Genomic DNA, 24717 nt, shown 5'->3' on the forward strand with positions numbered 1-24717 from the left:
GTCACAAGTCAATATCCCTTTTATTGTTATTACTCGAGTCAAGTCGGATCATTTTCAATTCACCACCGAGTCAAGTCTGAGTCCAAGTCAGTGAGCAGATGGTCGAGTCCGTGTCATGGTATTATGACTCGAGTCCGAGTCCAAGTCATTGTGCTGACTGCTCAGTTTCCTGTTGAAGTCTCGTTAAATCCACTTTTTATAACTCTGTTTAGTGATATCGAATAGTTCAAATCTATAATTAACTGATTTTCCTCACTTTTGGCAGTTTCTGATCGCATTTTCAAGTACCAGTACCAAAAGACGGAATCCCAATAGTGTGGTTACTTTATTATTCTTCGAAATTGCAATGAATTGTTGGTCTTGGCCGTCTAAGTATCGAGTTATATATGACTTGGTTCGAGTCAAGCCCAATAAATCGAGTCCAAGTCGAGTCAATAAACAGAATGACTCGAGTTGAGTCGACTCATTTCCGTATTTTAAGAAAATGACTCGAGTCATTACAACCTGGATCATATACTCATATCGCATGCTGAGGGTCGTCCGTCTATTTCAGTGGTTCTCAACCTTTTTGTCTTCGCGGACCCCTTTTTGACCGTCAGGATCCCCGCGGACCGTCTAAGTTTTAGTTCAAATTTAGCTCTATTATCGTGCAACCTTCACCTGTCCAGTGAAAATGACAAGTATCGGGCAGTGATAAACAGCAACAAAACAAAAAACAGTACCGAAAATCCATTTGCACAAAGGAAGGTGGTGAGGAATGTAATAATAACGCGCAGCGACACCTTTGGGTATGATTGCAAAATATATGACACCAAAATTGGGAAACATATTTTTAGTGAACATACATTTCCATCTAACAGTTCATTCTAAATTATTCTGAAATAGCGGTTATTTATATCACAAAAGAAAATGGATTCTTGCTAACAATTTTTCTAATCCCACAAACCATCTCTAATCAGCAATATGTTAGTATCAGTAGGCTATTGGCAATTTTGGCAATTAAATGAAGTTTGCACAGTAAAATACTTCATCTCAGACGTCCATTCTGTTTATATGTCAGTTATGAATTTTTAGCAGTTGCGAAGTGAGAATGCCTCGTGAGTTCCCTTTTTTGAAAAAAAAAAAGGTTTTCAGTCATTTTGCAAATTTGAAGGCTTCGTGGACCCCCTGAAAATGCTTTCCGGACTCCCGGTTGAGAACCGCTGTCTATTTATTCAGCTGTACCGGTAAAGTCCCCATTGTTACTTGACAATGTTGATCCTGCCCATCAATGGACCAATTTAGCAGTCGGCAGTATCCCTGAAAAGCGCGGTTCATTGTGCGCCGCGAGAACTACGAAGTATTAGAGCAGTTATTGCTCAATGGAAGGTGTGATGGCTTTTAAGAGAAACTGTCTTGTGTGATTTTACTCTCGGTTTCAATCGAACGTGGGTTTTACACATTACTGCGACCGTATGGCCTTCGACACGGCGTTTCTGGTAGCGAGAAATGATATCGCTTCTACATGACGGGCATATTTTCCAAAATTTATGAGTATAATATATCCGTTCCAGTGACGTGCGGTCAGGGGGCAAGTGCGGTCAGAGCAAGTAAGGCAGTGCCTCGCCTGTTGCCAGGACGAGTAAAGGAAAATTGTGACACCTTCAATAATTATAGTTATTTACTGTCGATGTTCATGAATAACTAAATTTGAATACTTTTCTATTCAACATCACCAATTTACATATTTATTGTTCAAAAATAGAGCGCGAAAAGAAAGGTGAGGCACAGGTGAGATACGGGCTGGTCGTGTCTCACCTGCGACAATGCAATTCATGATAAACAGTAGGGATGGTGTGAACGTGAGGCTCACGTTCGCGTTCTGTGTGTGAACCTCGGAAATTTAGAGGTTCGCGTTCACAACAGAACCTTGGTAGGTTCTGCACTGTGAACCTTTTTCATATGTTACAATTTTCACTTCATTATAACATTGCTGCTTTGAATTTATTGCATGTTAACGGCAGGCCAATCTATTCATGGCGCTGGCAGCATAAAAAATCGACACTAAACGAGCATGCACCGTGACAATCTCAAAAGTTTTGCTTGCTTTGTTGCAAAAGTTTGCTCGAAAGATCCAGCTTTCCGTTTGTAAATATTTAATGACTCTATGCTGCGAGCTTGACCCGCAATCACAAAACATCACGAGCGAAATAAGCTATGTAGTCAGAGAATGATGCTTATTCAACCAACCAATGAGATTGATATCGTATTCTGATGTAAAAAAACAAGCAGACTTACGGGGTCAATCTTCACTTCATGTTTACTGTATCATTAAAAACAAATCGGTGCGATTGACTGAATGACTTGTTAATGGGGTAATATCAGTAGCAAGCATAGATACCCGTTTCACACTCTGCTCAATATCAATATATGATGTCGAATACATTTTCCGGTCTCATATGAAAAGGTGATTCGAGTTTGACTTAAGTAAAGTCATGACTCGAGTCATCCCAACACTGCTACAAGGCTATATCTGCATCTTCCTTGCCTGTCGGCATATGCACATCATGTACTCATGGTGGGCATATGCGCAGAAAGTGTGTATTTATGTCATGATTCGGTGTATATGCGGCAAAAAACATCAAGGACAAAAATAAACTACTTCATTTCCTGTCATTATATTCCCTGGTAAGTCCTCATCGAAATTGTTGGCAAAGCGGCGGAAGATATTGATTTTACGAGATTATTATATCATTTGATTTCCCCAGTTGATACATTTGGCGACGATTAAAGCGTCAGTATAGGATACTTCAGCATTGAGACATTATGTTGCCCGAATCGTCGCTAGGTATCATGTACAATCTGTACATTATTGTAGGCTATCATTTCATTGAAGGATAGGGTTGGAATTAGCAATATGACGTCACGTGACGTCATGAGGTTCACGTTCGTGTTCACACAGAACCTTTCAAAAAGGTTTGCGTTCACACGAACCTGAACCTTTCAGAGGTTCACACCATCCCTAATAAACAGCTCACAATTCGTAATAACTGGTATCAATCAAATGGCATTTTCGCACAGATTCCGAAAATACGAATAAGAACAATCTTAGTGCACTGGAACCCCCTCAAAATCGCCCATGAATGTGAAATTCGGCCTTAGTACGTGCAATGGCAGCGCAGATAAACAATGCCAGGTGAGGCACAATTTAATCTGCCTCACCCTCTATTCACTAACAATCGGACAATCGAAACACAGTGTAACGCGCTATCGATTACGGAAACCGACAGTGTTGTGTTGTGTGAATTGAACACTATAGTAAAGACGGCCTACACGTAATGCGGAGCAAATACATTCCCTCACTGATGTAGCTGTTATGTATTTTTCATCCATACAGCTACCTTAAATTGTGATACGTGATAGCTGCTTATATAGCCCGCGTTGTCGTTCTTCGCTGCATTTATGGTGTTTTCGAATGCAATAGCCAATTACACTAGGTCGATATTCTATGTCATGATTCCATATTTGTCGACTTGTAGCACGGTCCACTTCTAAGCTTTCGTAAGACACCGCTTTCGTGGTACAGATGGCGACGAGTAGCCTGGATCAAGGCTCTTCAACCGGGTGTATCGTATACCCTAGGGCAGGGGTGTCAAACATCCGGCCCGCGAGGTCATTCTGAGCAAATTCAAATATTATTGTATAACCCAGGACATTTCTAACCGAAGTCGAGTTTATCAGTAATAAATCCTTTGACGTAAATATTGAGTTATTCATCAAAACATCAATGTCGAACATGTTCATAGGCCACCTTATGAGCATATGTCGGCACAGTTGAGTTTCAACCCAAGTAATATCAGGAACAAGTCGGCGACATTAAAATTAGATTCTGAGAACGCCCGTTTTATACAATGTCTAGTATTCCTCACCATGAATACGTTGGGCCAACGAGGCATCATGATTAATATAGCGGCAGTAAAGAAACATTATATCTAATATCGTCGTTGGAGCCACTGTTCTAGTGGTTTATACCTGTTTTCAATCGGCAAATCATCGATTCCATTGCTCCATCATTCCATTGTTTGCAAATAACGGTATTGATCGAATAAACCCCACGTGATCCGTGACATAATAAATGATACTATTTTGCATAGCGTTGATCAAATAAAACATTCCATTGTAACCAAGGGTATGGATATAGAGATATCATATTCCAGTCATGTGAATGGTCCGGCCTGCGAGCGATCAAAACTTTTGAATCCTGCCCGCGACTCAAGTTGAGTTTGACACCCCTGCCCTAGGGTGTACAAGAATGAACCACTCGGATGGGGTGTACAGGGTGTACCAGATTCGCATTACAATGGACCTTTGATGTAACTATCACAACAAATAGGCACGTTCATGCTTCAGAATAGGTTGACGCAGGGATGTACAGAACCCTGGTTTGACTGCATGTGCAATAATGCTCATATCAACTGTACCCTGATTGCAAATTACATTACATTTGTAATGTCATCAGTAGGGCGACATTTTTTTATCTAAAAAACGGAAGATTTTGAACTAAAAAATCAAATTTTGGTATTTTTTGACATTAAAAAACTTAATTTTGACCAAATTTTGACCTAACGTATGCAAATTAGGTGTTTTCCCGCATAATGTTGGAATTGTACTACTTATCTTCATTCCTGGTTGGAACTGTCTGTTCTTACGAAGTAGTTTGGCTTGAAAAAACTCTTTTGACTCAAAAAGTGACAAAGAACCATATGCAATGCCCGCGCAGACTTGCTTCAGTTAGGATATTGTGGCACGTTAAGCATAACACCATGTCAACCTATTTGTTTCATTTGAATGTTTATGATTCGCAATGAATAGTATATTCATATTGAAATCAACCAGAATATTTTTGGCCGACACTCGTCAAGGGTATCGTCAGCAACTAGTAGAGAATTCAAAATGAGCAGACAATGACGTCTACAACAGTAGGCCTATAAAGTAGGCTACAAGTGGTAAAATGTCAAGTGATAAGATCGCCGATAGTGCAAAATCTACGATACCTACGAAATACAGGTTGCAAGAAAATTATGACTTTGTAAAAAATTATGACATTTCTTGACCTAACGCTACAATTTTGACAAAATTTTGACTTTTTGGACATGTTAAAAAAATCGCCTTAGTTATCAGGATATGTTTCTCCTTATCATTTAACAGTTGATAATATACTTATTGATTCCTCTTGGAGTAGAACAGGATAAAGTTAACATGTGCTTTGTTCAGCTTGCGATAACTCTATAATGACTCCCGGGGAAACCGCCACGATAGCTCGCACATTTTGAATTTGGTACTTCCTGCCAGATGGTTATAAATAGCGTAGTGTACATAATTGCAGAAGCATAGCCAGGGGGTCTCGGGGTCGAGCTTATAAAGCACTGTGTTATATGGTGGTCCAGGAACCCCGAGCCATTATTACTATTTAGTATTTCCTATACGTTGCAGCCTTGCTCATTCTTATTTCGATGAGGCCAGGGGTGGACACGGCCGCATGCAGCCGTAAAACCATTTTCACAATTATACGGCGTGTGTTGGCGGCCGGTAGCGTGTGTTGGTGGTCGTCATTATGCAGTTTGAATTGGTACCGATTCTCTGAGAGATTTTAATTCGACTTACAAATATTCTCCGCGCTTAGTGCGATTCAGGATGATTTTTCGTTTTTACTGTAATGGTGTCCTTGCAATCTAATCGTCACCATGCCAATGACAAATGCATAGGAGAGTGACGTGCTTCATAAAGAAATACAAGTTGGGATCATGTGCGTCTCACGAATGACGGTTTTTATAGTACGTTTCAGTGATTCCAATATATTTGGCTGTACCGACAGTCTTGATGGGATATCAAGACATAACAACATGCAACGAAGCGATTAACAAAACCGGAAGATGCATCATCCTTAATTTTATGACCAAAATTTTCGAAGACACCTATCCATCAGCTCTACCTGCTAATCTGATCACGAGGGATGAGAATAGAAAAATATTTGAGAGTGATCTGTGTGAAACTACCAAATTATCGACAAAATTCATTTAGGAGGTGAAAAAAATTTCCCCGCCCTGCGTGACTATGAAACGAGTTCCAATAACGTTTCCTAACAATTATACTGGCGATTTGGGTGCATCTACAGCAGGGGCGTCAAACTCAACTGTCCTTGTGTGCCGGATTCAACACTTCAGGTCCCTCGGAGGCCGCACGAAAATTCCTCGATCCCAAGATACCTCAAAATCCATGCTGTTATTTTTCATTTGCATACTTCATTAACCAGCGTATATACACAATAGTATATTACATTATATGATGGATCATAGGGCTTCTTTTATTCGCAAACAGTGGAATTGGCAATAATACGATGATTCGTCCGGCTGCATACAGTTATAAGCCGATAAAACGAGGGCTCTAACGATGACATAAGTTGGCATACGTCTATGCTCCCTTCTTTTTAGTGATATATTGACATCAACCCTGCGTATGTGCTGTGAGGAATGCAAAGGATTTAACTGTGAACGCGGACGTTGTAATTTGCTTCATATTATCATATCGCGATGCGGGCTCCTTTCGAGACTGGAGACCTCCATGATATTTTCCATGTAACCAGCATATGAGGGTTATTGGCGTTTTCGCTTCTGTGAATAACTAGATTTTGGTCAGTAAAATGAATTCGCACTTTCTTCCCTTCTCGGAATTGCGTGACAATGTCAGCGACCTGCTCCTAATGGTGACTAGAAACCACAACACCACAGCCGGGTGGTTATAATGTGGCCTATAAATACTCGACATGTGATATCTTGAAGGAATATTTAATGGAAGTATTTCTTATTGAATATCTCAATATTTGTTAGAAATGTGCTGGATAATACACGCATTTTTCCACTGCTCAAAATTGCTTCGCAGTCCGGATGAAATCACCGTGTTTGACACCCCTGATCTACAGTATAAGCCTGTGTGGGGGTTCTGCTTCTACAAGTAGAAATTATATACGCAAGATGTATCTCAAGAAAACAGTGATGGCACATAACACCACGAAGTCTCTCCGCGGCGAAGTTCCCGGTACATAATTTAACATGAGTATTTATCGTCCAGATGACGACTCTACGCTGGAATGCGGCCGTATGCTATAAATGTGATCGAAATGCGGCCGTTAATAGCAACAAGGTTACAATCGATATACTATCAACGTTAGAATCGGTGTATTATGTGATCATCGGTGTACGAGTTTTAAGTAAACGTTAAAAGGGTGTACCACGACGAAAGAGGTTGAAGAGCACTGGCCTAGATATCCTGCGTGTGAAGATTACTAATTTGATAAGAAACAGGTCACGAACTAAATTAACTAACCGTTTAGGTTTTATGTATTTGCAACTGGTATTCTGGAATCTGCATCTCCAATCATCATCATCATCATTGGTTTATTAGCAATTTTATCAGTTCAATACACCACAAAAAATGCGATACAAGGAAAAGAAAGGAAGATGTCGAAGCGACTAGGAGTTATCTATGGAATTGGACACCCACCTTGGCCTAGGCGATGTAAAGAGGAGGCGTGCACACTGAATGAAAGTAAAGAAGATAGTATAGAAAAAGGAAGCGACAAGAAATAGGGCGGCATGTCAGCGGAAGCGAGATCGATAGGTCAGTCGTGGTCCGGTAAGCTTGAGGATGGACTGTATTTATTTAGTAGTAATTGCTTGTATTTCGACTTGAATGTGGACATGCTCGTCGACTGCCTGATGGCCGGCGGGATACTGTTCCACACATCAGGTCCGGCATATTTGATCATGACGAGTCTCACCCTGATTTGTCAGTCTGGCTGATGTCTTTAACCATTTAAGTTTGATGTTAGTTAGTGACTTTTAATTAGTTTTGCTGATACAGTGATGAAACTCGATATAGGTGAAACTGACACTGTCCGGATTCAATGATAAGCCTGTACTATTTCACCGAAATTTTGCGACACGTGAGCTGTTTCAATTCTCAAGCTTGCATGAGCTACCGGTCCAGCTCGAATACCCGATTTTGATGGAGAAACATAAATCAATAATCTCGGAAAATTGCACGAAGATATGGCGATTGGATTCCAGGATATATTCCAATTAGAAATTCCTCATCGGACAATCAATCCATTCGGTGAGGTTTCCGAGCATGAAATGATTAAGAAGCTCATTACGTTGCAGTGTAGAACAACTTTGGGTTCAACCCAAAGTTCAATATCTCCAATCAATTGTTCTGGTCTTCTGGATACACAATTGAATAAAATGGAAATACTCTCACTGGAGTCGGGTTGAGTTTTCTGTCATTGGCCTCCCCCGCACATATTTGATAGAACGTGTTTTCAGTGCCGTGACAAAGTTTCTGATTCACAGCAGAAACCGACTTGACAGTACGGGACGTGGGCACTGAAGATTTTAAAATGAGATTGTTCTCATCAGAACTTACACCCAATATGTCGGGGATCATGATAATAATACGCCCGCTTCATCCGTCTTATTATTAACAGCAATAAATGCAAAACAACTTCCGTTTTATGATTTAGGAGTGGTGAGGGTGTGTCGGGGGGCGCAGGTACTTTATTCGCTGTCCAGGGGGGCGGTAGATTATAAGTTTGGGAAACACTGGTATAGAGCGTAAGATCGATCGCAGAATGCTAATATATTACAATGCATTCTATAAGGCTATTGAACTGTCATCAACTTTTAAATTACATTGAGCTAAAGAGTCGAACACATGGTATCGTGACTTTCTTTGCTCTTTTCATTTACTCTCGAGACGTAATAGGAAATTGAACACTGATTTCCGTTGTTATTCTTTCTTCCTGATGAAGCCTGGATTACTGTAAATCTACTTACAAAACACTTTGATTCAAATGCGAAAACAGTTTCAGAAATTACCCCTGACGAGTGTCAGCCGAAAATATTCGGGTTCATTTCAATATGAATATACTATTCAATTGTATATTGAAGTTCTCTGCCTCAAAGAAGATTTTCAGAAATAGTGGGGACTTCAAAAAATCGCTCTCCCTCACCTTTCTCTCTCTCTCTCTCTCTGTCTCTCTCCTTTTCTCTCTCTCTCTCTCTCTCTCTGTCTCTCTCTCTTTCTTTCTTTCTCTCCATCTCTCTCTCTCTCTATGTCACTCTCTTTCTCTCCTACATTCCTATGGAATTCTTTTCAAACGTATATTGCTGTATTCCGGAAATTCCGGCATTTTAGTGATTGGAAACCTGACACAATACTCAGAAGCTCCAATTTGATTGCATAGGTGTTAATACAAATGTTCATTTTTATGAGGATGATTGCTGTGATTAGGCATCGTTACATGTAAATAGCGATCCAGGGCGTATGTGTACACTGTACATGCCCGTACACGGCGATAAAAATTCGTAAGATTTCATGATTTTTCGATAACTAAATGCAGACTCTCGAAGTGAGACAGAAAGCCGCAAACTTCCTATTTTCGATTGAAAGACTTTTCCTCAATGGCAGCACGTGCTCTTCCTGCTGCTCTAGCAATACCGTTGGAATTTAGGAAACACTGTTGCATTTGTTTACGTCAAGAATATATTTAGTTACACATTGTCATTCTTGTGTAATGAATCAACAACTGCTAGCAAGTACGAACTGAACCAGTTACTTGCAAGATCCAGAATAACGCTATGTTCTAGATTCCGCTCACACATAGTATAGCACAGTTTAAAGAGCAGTCCTCATAATACTGCATGTAACCAGGTACGGGGATCTACCTACTTTAATACCTAAAGCGCAGTAAACAACTCGACTCTATAGTAGAGTAGTCTACCGTGTGTACAACTGTACATACACCACGATACTCCAGGAATGTCCACGTTATACATCGTATGCGTACTGTATCTGTAAAGCGAGCACACATATCGACTGATTTGTCCACGAATACGTCAGAGACGAGTGGAAACGATTATTAGATTGCACAGTATCAGTAAAGTCTGAATTGCATTCTCCATCACGCTGTCACCGCCGTCTAAAAGCTCCTCGCAATATTAGTCGCGCCCTATTCCACTTAAACCTGTTGTAGGATGAACAACATCAAGAACCAGTAACGTGTGGTTGAGACCGTCACGCCCATAAAGGACGCAATACAATTGATGAGTAATGTAGTCAACAAAGTCCACATTTCCCCGAATGCCTGTGGACGGTTCTACTGCGACTCCGAGCTTAGCACAGGCTTCGTATTAAGCTATACGTCGATACGGCGATGTCATAACCTTTAGCTTTAATTGTTAATTTGACAAACGTTGTCACCTATTACTTTGTTGGACGAAATTTCGGAGTCTGGTATTGATCAGCAGAGTATATGCCATTTGGTACCATTATTAAAGCAACATAATCGCTGACCTGACGTGGAAATCTTCTTCAAGTACATGATGCCACAATTCTCTTGCGGCGCATTATTGACACGGCAAAAAATCGTAGCTTTGACGATGCCACCATTTGTTTTACGCCTTGAAATCCGTATGCAGGATGAATGTTCAAAATCAAGAGCATCTTTACAGTCATTCACTTCACTACGTGACCATTCGTACCAAGATCCAAGTCTATTACATGGCAGTGTTGGGATCAAGTCACTACCTTCGAGTCACGAGTCATTTCGAGTCATTGCACATTTGGACTCGAGTCAAGTCAAGTCAATCGATTTTCGAAAGTGACTCGAGTCAAGTCAACTCAGTCGATTTTTGAAGGTGACTCGAGTCAAGTCGAGTCAAGTCAACTCAAGTCACGAGTCAAGTCACAATTCAAGTCAAGTTGGCTTTTCGAAGTATGAGGCGTGATTTTGTCATTTCAGTTTGCTGGCTGTCTTAAATACATATTGAGTGGTCATTGATTCTGAACCAACGAACGAATATAGAGTTAAATATACACGCAAGAAGACGCTGTATCGCTCACATATACCTAGAACTGCTAAACTACGTAAGTAATTGCATAGCCTCAGTTTATGGTTACCAGCCAAAATAGAGAATAGAGAAACGAATTGATAAGATGCACTTTACAAACACTCGAGCCCGCGCCAATGGTTGATGACTATATAAACTATATTCGATTTCAATTTCAATAAACCAAGAGGTTTGGTTAAGGTAAAAACAGAAAACAGAAATATACATTTTACTATTAAATTACTTTACTATACTAGTTTACGACAGTGGCGGCTCGTCCTATAGGGCAACTGGGGCATTGCCCCACCTAAAATTATGTTCAATAACAATTCTTCACCATTTATAGACGCACACCTATCTATATAAACCGAAATCACGGCGAAAATCGTATACTTCTTGTCCTTTCGCTTGTAAATGCCCATATATAGCGAAGTCTCTGCAAAAATCGAATTCTCTTCTGTGTTTTCGCTTTGCGAATGCCTAGCCGGGGCTTGCCCCGGTAGCGCTCATAACAAGCTTTCACTGTCTATTCTCTCAAAGCCGCCCACAATAAAGAAACGGTGATTTACTCTCTCCTATTCATAAAATTGCCGAGCAACCGGGGCACGATAGCTCTGTGCCCTTAAGGTGTGATGTAACAATCGTATCTATAGCTGAACTCTGTTACCGTCATATGCGTTTAGTCGACCTTTGCTGGTATAGGTCGATTTTAATGGGGTTTCACACCATGAAAACTCTTGAAACTTGTTATGTCATGTCGTGATGGTGGTATTTAACACTGCCCCAAGTTTCAGGGTTTCTACTTAAAGTTTAGGGTAGTAATTCCGTTTCTGAAGTTGAGTGTGTGCTGATCCGTCATGTATCGCAAACAGATTTTACTCAAAAGCCGGTATTGGTATCCATCGGTTTTGACGATGTTCAATACTGAGATCGGTTATGACATTTGGCACGGTAAGTCTTAATGTTAGTATCGAACGCTGTACCAAGTTTTAAGTTTGTCACTGAACTGTGTTAGTGGTAATTTCGTTTCCTAATTCGAGTGAGAGCTGACTCGTCATTTATCGCTAACAGATTATACGCAAAGCCGGTATTGGTCTCTATTGATTTTAACGATGCTCCTTACCTAGATCCGTCATAAGCTTTTGTAAGGTATGTCTTGATTTTAGTATCGAACGCTGTGCCAAGTCTCAAGGTTGACACTCAATGATTAGGGCAGTAATTTCGTTATCAAGGTCGAGTATGGTAAAGATGTGCTCCGATCTGACACTTTAGCCTACAACACATTGCGGATTTCACGCAAAAGCCGGTGTATCTGCGGTAACGTTAACTGAGATGATGATATCATTCTCAGTTTGCATTCAAATATTTACTTTGATATTATATTCTCCAATGTCAATTTCACCGTGAAATTGTGGCCTTCAAGCCATTTGCTTACAACCCCCTGTCAAGCGCAATAGGTACCGTATTTCGTTTTCGATGGCGGCTAACAGCTGATCACTTGATCAGCCTATTCCTCAGTAAAATTTTCGCAAAATTCGGTGTTGGTCTGTTCGCATTAATTTTGACAGTGTACCATACCGAAAAGGGCCATGAGGCCACTTCTCGATAATGTCATGTAACAGTGTACCAAGTTTAAGGCTTTCATCCACGTATTTATTCGGTAATATATTTTCCAAAGGCGATTTCGCAGCAGACCTATAAGACAGTAATAAAAACGTATGTGTCGTGTTACAGTCTCCAGTTTCAAGGCCAAAATCTCTTATGCTGTACCGACTACCGAGACCAAATTTCCGAGGCTGCTATTCTTAGTTCTTTAGAATGATGTTTTGGATTCAATAGGACAGGCCCAATCTATGAGATAACAATTGCGTATCTGTCCGAATTCGTTGACCTTTCCAACTAGGCTTACGCTATCTCTCGAGTTATAGTCATTTCCATTTCTGCAGATAATTAGTCAGGTCTAATGCGAACATGAGCCGTGTTGAATCTTTGTTCCGTACGCCGTTTACGCAGTTACCACACTTCAAGTCACAGCTCACCAGCGGACCTCTCGTGGCACATACGTTAAAATCACTGTTGCCGGGAAATTCATGTTACCGTACCATCATTAAGTTACTTGTTTACGTTGGAAAACGCCATTGTGACGTCATCTTGATAAAAAGTCGCTTGCAGCCCTTGCCCCACCACCCGATATTGTCACGAGCCGCCACTGGTTTACGACATCGTAAGCTATAAGCTTCGATCACTTCGTTTGCGGTCAATTTATTTGAGAAAGAACAATGAAGGCACAGTGAAACGCAAGATCATTGAATGATTAGTCGCTTTCGCGGGTTACACGAGCGTTTCGCGAGCAATACGGCCATATGCAAGATACAATGATTTTTATCGACACCGATTACTTGATGACTTGAAATTGACTCGTGAATTTTGCTTCGAGTCACGAGTCAATCCACATTTTTGATACGCCGCGTCAAGTCAAGTCAAGTCATTTTAGCAAAGTGACTCGAGTCAAGTCAAGTCACACGAAAAAGGTGACTCGAGTCCTACTCGAGTCAAGTCATGACTCGAGTCATCTCAACACTGTTACATGGTGGATTCATACGAGATGTTTTTGGATCGCTAACCACGGGTTCAGCGCCGTAGAGCGGCCAGATCACATAAAACAGATGAATACGGTAGTTCGTAACTAGCTTTTCATGGAACACTAGGGGTTCAATGAGTCAGTCTCATGGGTTCCCTGGAGGTCAAAACACACTCGACTCATATACATATGTTTTGTAATGATACGCCCGTCTTTGCCCCCATTGGTTGCATGTAATTAGGTCGGATCGGTAGTCGAAATCTGACTGTTGTGGTGGCATGTCGTGTACACTGTACAGTGGCGTGCACAAGAGAGGTTGCGGGGTTCGAAATCGAAATCCCGTTATTTTAAAACTCCAAGTCCATGCCCAATATGTAGAAGCTAATATGTAAGGATGGCGCGAACACCTGAAAGGTTCTGTGTGAACGCGAACGTGAACGTAAACGTATGACGTCACGTTACGTCATATTGCTAATTCCAACCTACATTTCAGTGAAGTGATATACAAGATACCTATAGCGACGACTGAGGCCACATTATGCCACAATGCTGAAGTACAAACTGACGATTTAAACGACCCCAAATGTATCATCCGGAGCAATCAAATGCTATAATAATTCCATAAAATCAATATCTTCCGTCGCTTTGCCCATAATTTTGACGACGACTTGCAAGGGAATACAAGCTTACACCTTAACGGTCCAGGGTCAGACCGGACAATGTATTCGGCGTATGACTATTGCTACATTGATATTGAGCAGAGTGGAAAGCGGGTTTCTGTACTTGCTTCCACTATCACCCCATATACACGAGGTATATGGTAGCCGACACCCTATTCGCACGGATTTCGTTTTTATGATTCAATAAACTTATCAAATCATGATGGATCCCGTCCGCCTGCTAGTTTTTTTACATTAGACAATAATGTATTTTGTATATCAATTTCATTGATTGGTGCAATAAGCATCATTCGCTGACTACCAACATGCAGTGTATTTCGTTCTTCATGTTGTGTGATTGCGGGTCAAGCTCACAGTAGAGAGTTACTATATATTCCCAAACGGGAAGCTTAATATTTCGAGCAAACTTTTATCACAAAGCAAGTAAACTTTTTGAAATTGGCAAGGTACATCCTCGTTTAGTGTTAATTTTTTATGCTGCCAGCGCCATGCATAGACTGGTCCGAAGGTGGAATGCAATGAATTTTAACCAAAGATGTTAAATGACGTGAAAAATGCGATATATGAAAAAGGTTCACAGTGCAGAACCTACCAAGGTTCGTTCGTGAACGAGAACCTCTAAATTTGTGAGGTTCACACACAGAATGCGAACGTGAACGGTACGTTCACACCACCCCTACTAATTTGTAATTAAGCAATCGGTATCACGCTGTTGCGTGTCGAGCGAACAATACGATGAAAGTGAAGCCTCGCATTTATGAGCTGGTGTCTGAAAGGGAACAGTTTTGTGTGGTAGTTATATTTTACTAGTTTTCTTCTTATAACACTCTGTTGATGTACAGTTCATTTAGTGCGCCAGTAATGCATAGTAATCCATGAGATGCGTAGTCGGAGGTTTGCACTGTGATAAATTTTTGTTTTCAGATTGCAGCTCAGCATCGGTGTTCCGCCGGTTAGCAAATGTTAAGAACCATTGTATTAAAAGTCAAAGCGACAACGGGATGCTAATATAGCGTCGATGATGTAACAGAGTTAACTCGTATAGCAGTATGCGCGATACAGTGTGTTTGTCTGCGCTCAGCGAACCAATGGCATTGCCCCGCGTATTTAACACACCTTCGAAGCGATACTTCCAAGTCAAAGCCGGCGAACACACCATGTTTACGCGCACATTGCAATTGCCAACGATCCGGTCGAAAGCAGTTCACAGAACCAAGTATATAACATTCTCTGGCGACTATTCCTGGTATACAACCGAATGTATTTCAGTCACCCGCCTGGCGGTATTCAGCTGTTCTGTGGTTTGGATTTTTTTATCGTGGCCCTTGTCATATCTGAATAGTAATATTATGCCTGCAAATTGTAGAGGTAATACGCTTTTAGTCAATCAAAAATATACTTAAAAGGTAACTATGGCTCCGATAGTCGGTTGCTATGATGCTATATGAAAGACTGAACACTGGAGATTGACAAAAATATCATCGGAGAAGATGATACATTAGATCAGACGAATTCTATGCGAAATCATTGAAGATGAGCTGTATGTATGAGTATGAGTATTTATTTTCTTCTCATCACAAACAGTGTTGCGGCACGTTGCATTGACGTCCCGTGTCTAGTGTTGTATGTTTAGTTCCCATAACATAATTCTTTCTCTAGCCATGTGTTAGTAGTTAGGATTATTTCAATTATTATATTTCACATCCTATCAATCCTAGAAAAGCGGATTTTAAAGATCAGGGGGGAGATCAAATTCTGTTGAATTTCTATCAGCTGCAAAGTGCTGCAGACACGAGCAATCGACTATTTTATGCACATGAAGAAAAGTCGCAAAGAAACTTCTATCGACACCTAAATTCTTGACCGGTAACTTAGCGCAGAATATGCTTCCCATTTCGTAAATGTGAACTCTACGTATTATTTTGTCAAGCGAATAGGTTATGATTAGGTGAACATTTCATTAACCATGATCAGGTGCATACCGATAACGACAACCGCAAACATAGTCTCTAAAGTGGCTGTGAGTTATCTCGTTAGCAGATAATGTTGTTTTACTCCGCTTATGGGCTCGTATTAAAAAGCACATATTGAATCACATTCGCACATTCTGTTAATATGCATCAGTCTGTCTGAATTACCTGTCTGTACATTACTGTCATACGTAATCACATCGTGGTCTCATCAATTCAGCTATTTCGCACAAGCTATTAATACCACAATCCCGCATGCACTGCCTGCATATACATGTCATAAATCAGGGGTCACCAACAGGCGTTTCGCGGGCCGCATGCGCCATGCGACTTGATTTGAGATTTCGGAAGAAAAGCATTTTGAAATACTGAAATTGATTACAGTTTCAACATATTGTTTTTGTTGCAAAATAAACTATACTCCTGTGCCCAACATCACTATTCCTCACTAACTGAAAAGGCGTTAGCGATGGCAACTATTGGCAACAGCATTCCATCGAAGGAAAATCAGCTGATAGGAATGAGCTGGGCATATTGCCTTGACGTGCAATGGCCCAGACACTGACGCTTAGAAAACGGCTTATTCTACGGCTTCGCCATAAAATCAAGCTTTACGTGGAGTTACGTCTCTCGCTAGCCCCAATATCGATTCTATAGTCACTGAAAAGCGTTGCCAGATATCGTGCACAGCTCAAAATTTAGAATAAAATTAAATTGTTTATCATTATATTTGTTGTATTCGTATTCCCTTGATGAAATACTACTTCTTTTGTAGTAACTATATGCACATCGCCCATGTAAGATAACACTGCGCTGTATTACCATAAAGTTTTAAATCGTGGTTGCTTAGCTGTGCAGCCTATTTTATATTGATGTTGAATATATGCGGCCCGCGACCGCTACGAAATTTGAAAAGTGGCCCGCGACCCTTTTCGAGTTGGCGACCCCTGTCATAGATAGACTATCATGCTATTCTCACGAAATATACTTTGTCTATTGAATTTGCATTTATTTCGCTTTTAGACTACCATCAAAGCCAGATGGGGACTGACGCACTTGTACGCCAGGTATAATATGTCGATATATATATATATATGCGTATCTGCACTGTGGCCAATAGTACTCACTATACTGTACTTCAATTACTTTATTTCTTTTTTATGCAGAAAACAGTTAATATATTGCTAGCTGTCCGCCGTTCGGAAATCATTCGAATCGTGAAGTATCCCGTGTTACATGGCTACTGGATTCTACACATTCGCAATTTCCACATCCGTAATAGTCGGCTCGCTTTTCAGCCTTTTCACTCTGCAAAGCAGCGTGGAAGTCAAGGGAAATGTCGGGCTGATGTCGCTAGGCGCTTACTACGGCATGGCCGTGGTAAGCGCGTGCATCGTATACCCCTTCTTGCTGAGACTTATAGGAAGGAAGTACAATCTCATTTTGGGTGACGCCAGTTGCATAGTGTTCGGTATGATATTTCTGCATCCGGTTCCAGAGGCCGCTATCGCTATCTCGGCACTTCTCGGAATGTTTGAGTCTTCGTTGTGGGCTGCAGCGTTCGCCATCGCCGCTACGTACAAAACATCAGGCGTGGACGCTGATCACTCAAATGGAGACCCTGCGAGTGTCGGCAAGTTTATCGCTCTTACAGGACTCGGCCAGGCTCTTATGAATCTGATACCCGAGCTAGCGCTGCGCAGTACCAACGTGACGGACAACGCGATCAATATTAACATCAGCACTCTGTGCGGCGCGCGCGATTGTCCCGGCAGGTATTCAGGAAATGATTCGCAGGGGATTCTCGAAAACCTTATACCTTCGCAAAGTTCGTTGTATATTTTAATCGGAACTATAGCCACTTTTCAAACAGGCGTTTTGATTATACATTTACTGTGCATAACTAATGAGAATACGAAATGCGGCGAAGAAGCGACTCTCCTGCCTTCGCGGTTATATGAGGAAGGTAATGATGGTAAAAGTGCCCGATTGGCTGTTAGTTCCGCGCTTGTTCACCTTAAAGATTCTCTGCGAGCAATGTTGCGTAACGCTACCTCGCCGATTAGCGTTTTCACACTGCCTTCCCAATTGCACTTGGGTCTAATTTCTGGATTTTTGTGGTCCGAATTTACTCGCTCGTATGTATCATGCACTCTGGGTGTGCAGAACGTGGGCTTGTGCATGTTTATCGCTAACCTAATGTCAGCAGCAATGTCGATGGTGACAGCACAATTCAAACAATATATTTCGATGCGTACGCTATCTTTCATCATACTTTCGTTTGAGCTTGTAACAACCGCATTGGCAATGTTTTGGATTCCATCCACAGATAATCTATACGTCCCTCATATTCTGGCGATGTTATTCGGCGGTTGCTTTGGGCTGGCCAGATCACTGTCCGCGTTCATACCAGTTGCGTACTTTCGAGACATCGACTCAGCCTATGCCCTTGGTGAGTGCTGGACATCGCTCGGAATTATGGCGTCACAAATTCTGTCAAAGGAATTATGCACGATGTATGTTCTTTCCGTTATCTGCACCTTTTCCATATATTCGACTTGTTCCCTTATGGTGGGAGATTACAAATTTGGCCGCATTAAGTACTGAACAGTATAGTTCCATACAAGGTTCCATTGTTTCATTGTGAAATATGGAGGAAATTATTATATGAAAGTTAACTCAACTACAATTATAATTTATATTGTTTGCAACCGTGTTCGACTTATTGGGACTTGAAATGATCGGCGCTTCCGTGAGCTGTCGATCCGAGCAAGTTGTGACAACAAATAAGCATCTTACATAGCGCCCGTTTCAGCAGATCAATGTTACATGTATATTAGGGTTGTCCAAAATTTGAAAAATTTCGAAAATGCTGCGTTGTAATGTCTTATTCTATAGATTATTGATTAAAAACATCAACAAGCCTGAAAGAAGCTCTCAGGAACGTCGTTAAGATTTCTTACAATGCGTTTGAAAGTAGCCGTCTGCATGTGGGCGGGGAATCGATGAAGTGGGCGGGCAATCACGAACCTAGAATTTTGATTGGTTGGAACCTGTAATAATAAGCTACTGATTGGCTGAAATACTGATTTTGTGATCATTGCTGGTCACGATTTCGTTCTACTCTGTTGTGTTGGTTTGCAGCCATTTCTGTTCGTGGCATTGGCGATATGGTAAATTGACGTTGTTAATGCTGCCATCGACAACAGCATAACGATCCAGTAATATATTTTCTACCTGAACACTGTGTATAACAGTTTTGTTACTTCTTGCACAGGAGCTTGGCCAATTAAGATAAGAATGAACTAGATGCATGCATCGTGCTACCTTCGAGCCTTCTAAAACATACCAGTTGACAACGACTGTAACTCATAAATTGCAAACCAGTAGTCAATTTCTCCTTATGGCTTGTTATGGTAAGTCGACGTCTCTCTCTAAAACGAACGCATATTACACTTTTTATTCAAGATTTAACAAAGGCAAAAATGCTATTTACAAAAGGCATCATTAAAAAGTATATCGCAGGGTCAGTGTTGCAGATCACTGGCCTTTGATAAGAGTAGACTTCCTGCTGTCTCCAAAAATCTTCCTATGCTGTTCCACAGCTTGAAGCAAACTGTCTCTTTGCTGTTCATTGTCAGTCAAGATTGCAGCATAGTCTGTGCTTAGCTTGACACCTCTTTCTGCGGCATCATTAACGACTTTGACAGAACTAACGTAGCAATTCATTTTATTGAATGAATCTGAAAAGTGCCAATCATCAACCGGTTGACGCAGCCAATCCCCAGAGCATTCAAAAACTTCAAATATGTACCACGACTGGGGCCCAATAAGGTCAGACAACGTACTGTCCTTGTTGATCTGTATAGTTGCATTCAATGAGGGTGGGCCCCTTCTGAAACTGGAAGTTCGCTCTACTTGCAGGAGCGCCTTTGCCATATTTTCCCGGGTTTCCTTGCTTTCCGTCGGTGAAAACAAGGCGTATACAGCGGTTTCCTCAACAATATACCAGTCGTGCTTCAAAAGCTTTCGTGAAGCAGCTGTGGAAACTTGCTCATCATATTCCTTATAACTCAACATGTGCTGAACGAATCTCAAGTCATTACCAGCTGCATCACGACCAATGCTTGAATCCACCCACGCAGGGATATAAAAGAGAACCAAAAATAAATTGAAGCGGCGTAGCAGTTCAACTTCTTCAGATTTGTAATCTAATTGGTCGGCCCACATGAACATCTTTTGAGCATACAGAATTGTACCCATCCATCTCGCATGGTGTGCTGCACCAGGTTTGTGATGACGTATATCTTCATCTGCACCGAGAAGAGCAAGAGCATTAGTCACGCATTGCTTGTAGTCATCCCGTGTGAAAAAATCTTTTCTGTTCAACAGTAGCTTGAACTTATCAACTATCATTGCAGCTCGTTCAGCAAAACATAGAGGAATAGTCAGAGTCTTGAATTGCTGTTCCCTGTCAAGACTGCTCCAGTTCCTTTTAAGGTGGGCAAACCATGCATTCTCTGGTCCAGTTGTGGCCTTTCCAAATAAAGATTTCCAAACGTCTTTCACTACCAGCTCATACACATGGTGCCGACATGCATGGTAGAACACCTTCCTTCCTAGAAGGTCTTCAAGAATCTTTGCCGCACCCTTCTTCCAGCCGCTGTTGCTTGCTGTAGTGTCAAAAACCAAAGCTGTTACAGCATCTTTTATATTCCAACTTTCAATTATGTTGAAAGTGGTTTCTGCTTGCGTCTGACCTGCAGCATTTTGCATCTTTTGAATGCCAAGTAGTTTTCCTTCTGAGTATTGAGGATGACAAGATAGGACAATTGACAGAGCCTCATACCGATTTCCTAATCTATCCTCTGTGAGCTTTCCATCCCAATGAATAGCAACATGTTGAGGTTTATTTTCCGCAAATTTTTCTGAAATATCCTTGGAAATTTCAAGACGATTTGTTTCCCTGGCTCTCTTTGTCGAAGATCTTGACAGAGAGAACATTGCTATGTCACCGCCACAAGCCGTAATAAATGCTCCGATCAGCATTGTTGCCTTGTTGTCTGTTATTTGCAATCGATCCAGAGCTTGGGACACATGGGTATTATTCATAATATTTTTAGGTGCCATCAGCTTAATGGCTGTCGAGGTGCCAAGACCAACATCAGCATCATAATCAGAACTTGAACTCAAACTATCACCCTCTTTTGAAGATGAAGAAGATGCTAAAACAACATAGTCATCACTTGAGTCATGTTGAATGTTTTTAACAGTTCTATCCGCCATGGTTGCTGTTTTCTTTTCGATGTCTTTAGCGAGAATCTTGTCTCTTCCCAACATTATGCATTTGCGAGATTGCTGTTGATCTTCATAGAATGCAATGTCTTCGAGCTTTCTATCATGTGATAGATAAATGTCATTTTGTATTATTGCTATCGCATCTGTACTTCCAATATCCCACAACTTGTCCAAATCTTCCGTGAATTTTTTCCTCTTACCCTTGGGATCACTTTCCCGTTTCATGGTCGCCTTCAGAAAAATATATTTTTTGTTCAGTTTTTCAAGTAATTTCACCGCATTTCCTTTAAGTATTGTGGCAATTCTCGCCATTTGCCACACTGTCATGACATCATGAACCACCACATTACATAGCTCACGAGTAGGGGTTGACTGAGGGCAATGGTCTTTCAGATGCAGAAAGTAACTCATTACTTCTCGCAAGGTTGGTAATCTCGAGCCACAGATGTAATCGCAAGCATATCCGACCAAGTAATGCTCAGATCGAGATCTTGTTCTTCTCTGTGGCAAGTGCACAGTCTTCCGCCGTTTTGCCTCTGCCATGACAGTAATATTTTTGCCTTCTATCATAAATTACAGCTACGCCTAAAACATTTAAGTAACAAGTGTTACATTACGACTATTAACTCACCAACCCACAATGCCCTTGTACATAACCACAACCACTACTAACAAAATCGACCTCATCAGAACAGAAAATGCTGCTGCAACTAAAACATTGAGCAAGGAACAAGTGTTGCATTACAACTATTGATGCATCAACCCACAATGCGCTTTACAAATTCCCGTCTCTACTAACAGACTCGACCTCCGCAAAACAGAAACTACTGCTACAACTGATACATTCGAAGAACCACTGTTACATTACTACTATTGACTCATCAAACCACAACACGCTTTTACAGTATTACAGCCGTCACCAACAGACTCAGCAGCAGCAAAACCTACTCCTTCTGTCAAACACGGTGAAGCACCCAAATCAGAGCTGACAGCCGCCGTCATCATTGAAGCATAACCGATTACCCAATCAAGAATCGTGGTTTCGTCATTGCCCGCCTAGTTGCAATTTCGCCGTCGGTGGCCCGCCCACTCTTTGGCAGCTACTTTCAAACGCTTTGTAAGAAATCTTAACGACGTTCCTGAGAGCTTCTTTCAGGCTTGTTGATGTTTTTAATCAATAATCTATAGAATAAGACATTACAACGCAGCATTTTCGAAATTTTTCAAATTTTGGACAACCCTAATGTATATGGGTATTTGAAATCATGCAGAGCTAATTCGTTGTACTGAAGAGATGGAGCAGTGGTTCCGAAAACTTTTTCATTTGTGACCAGGAGGGTGTAGTAGGTAAGTTTTACCATCGACTCCAGACATTTTCGATATAACGAACTCCGACTCACGAGTCTTAAACGCATTCACTCCGACTCCAACAGTACTACAAATTTACTTCGAAAATTATATGCCTGAGTCATAGATTAATGACTTTCATATAACCATTGAACAGATGCAAACATATCATTCACGATGACATGCAAAATTGTTTCATTGTGGCACATCTCGAAATACTCAGTGTACAATTAACATGGAAGTATCTATTTCGGAATATCCTTCCTTTTTCATATCTTATAAGTTTATATGTCATAGACACTAATATGCTATGATATGTATAAATCATTCAGACACGATATATATCCAATAAATCCTGTATAATTAAAATGAGGATAAAAACAATTAAAGTGTAAATTTCGTGCTTGAGTCAGCTACTATTACAGAGATGTACAAACTTTCTTTTTTTAGTTTCAAGTATTTTATTCGTCCATGTATCATGGGAAAAAGAAACATGAAATAAAGAATGAATACATTCGCGACTTACGTCACCTCGAATATAAATGAATATAAACGAATCATTACCCGTCATTTACAGTGGCGGGAACAAGATTGAATTGAACGATAAATAAATAGGCGAAAACCACATAATGAAATGCGATAATAATTATAGAACAAGGACAGGGGAGGGCGGGACCAGTTCGTCGGAAGAACATGAAAATTAGATAAAAGGCCTCCACCAAAAACAACACGGTTCATGGTGGTGGGGGCCGACAAACAACGCAACAAAAGAGGCGAAATGGCGAGATCCGACTGCAAGCATTCGAAAATAGCCATTGTGGTGTAAAGTCAAACAGTCTAACACATGAGAGGTGGGGGGACTCCTCCACCTAACATTTGGGAACCACTCTGGTTATCTAAATCAGTTAAATCAAACTATACTAAAAATCCCTTTTATGTTAATTTGGGAAGGGACCCGTGACAAATCCGGTGTCCATGTGTCTGCAGTCGAACCCCGTGAGGGCCAGTGACAATCCAGGCTTAAAACGCAGAGCCACTCAGAGTGAGTGATTAGAAGGGAGAGCGAAAGCACATGTGCGCGCCTAGCGCGACGCGAAAATAAAACACCAAAATGACGTGAAAGAGAAGACAGGAAATTAAACGTTGGGTGAAAAAGAAGGGTCATGTCCTCTCGTTGTCCCGAAAACTACACCAAGCCTTCCAGACCCGATGCTAGCGGCGCATCATGGCATAATTCCAAATATTGCACTAATTTGTGGTTGCATCAGCAATTTTGCGTTAGTCACGAAGATGCATCCTGCAATGTCCTTCCTTTATGCAACGGAATTGCTATTTGCAAATAATGTCCAATGTTATCAATATCGTTACTGTGCGCCGCGAGTGTTTTATAATTTTACTAATGTGTCACAAGCAGGGCTGTGGGGTCGGTGGGGTCGGTTGAGTCGGTGGAGTCGGAGTCGGAGTCGGAGTTTCGCTATTTTTTTCTCCTTAATATCAGTCAGAACGAGAAAGCTATGATCATATATTCATAGAGATACCCTTGACAATAAAATTACAATTCATTTTGTACGTATCATGGTATAGGATTTGGAAAGCGACTGCCATAACACATTCATTTTGGGAAACAGCGTTTCGTAAATCAATGATATGTTCTTCTGCAGAACGACTGTTTAATTTGGTGCTTCCGAATGGACTAACTATATCCATTTAAAGTTGAGCACAAAAATCCTGAAAAGTAATATTGCAGTGCAAGTTTAAACCCAGGCAGTGTGCTCACGTTTCTTGGAGTATTTTATTTGTTTAAGAGTGGATTCATTAGTAGCGTGAAACGAATAACTTTATTCGACTGATATCAGCACAATTATTACGCGGCAATTACCCAACAAAACACGTTCATTTTAGACGCAATACTAACG

The 24717-nt window shown here is 41.0% G+C and overlaps 1 protein-coding gene across 3 annotated transcripts; it reads left to right on the plus strand.

The window, feature by feature from the left end:
* Positions 1–15103: 15103 nt before the first annotated feature.
* LOC145442341 (protein unc-93 homolog A-like) lies at positions 15104–18851 on the plus strand. 3 transcript variants are annotated; one of them, XM_080320241.1, is made up of 4 exons: positions 15104–15726; positions 17180–17223; positions 17323–17536; positions 17655–18851. In XM_080320241.1, the coding sequence occupies exons 1-4, from the start codon at positions 15720–15722 to the stop codon at positions 18761–18763; spliced, it is 1374 nt and encodes a 457-aa protein (XP_080176367.1). In that variant the 5' UTR covers positions 15104–15719; the 3' UTR covers positions 18764–18851. The 3 variants fall into 3 exon arrangements, with proteins under 3 accessions (XP_080176367.1, XP_080176369.1, XP_080176368.1); XM_080320243.1 differs by having other exon boundaries at positions 15105–16052; XM_080320242.1 differs by having other exon boundaries at positions 15116–16052; positions 17323–18851.
* The last annotated feature ends 5866 nt before the right edge of the window (positions 18852–24717 follow it).

The sequence above is a fragment of the Botryllus schlosseri genome, chromosome 7, assembly GCF_051294905.1.
Source record: "Botryllus schlosseri isolate E-star chromosome 7, Bs_hap1, whole genome shotgun sequence".
NCBI lineage: Eukaryota > Metazoa > Chordata > Ascidiacea > Stolidobranchia > Styelidae > Botryllus > Botryllus schlosseri.

Bases quoted from the DNA above. Each gene is read 5' to 3' on its own strand.
- LOC145442341 (XM_080320241.1), top strand. The intron at 17,224-17,322 runs GTATAATATGTC...TTTTTTATGCAG, and splicing joins CTGACGCACTTGTACGCCAG to AAAACAGTTAATATATTGCT. The intron at 17,537-17,654 runs GTAAGCGCGTGC...ATCCGGTTCCAG, and splicing joins CTTACTACGGCATGGCCGTG to AGGCCGCTATCGCTATCTCG.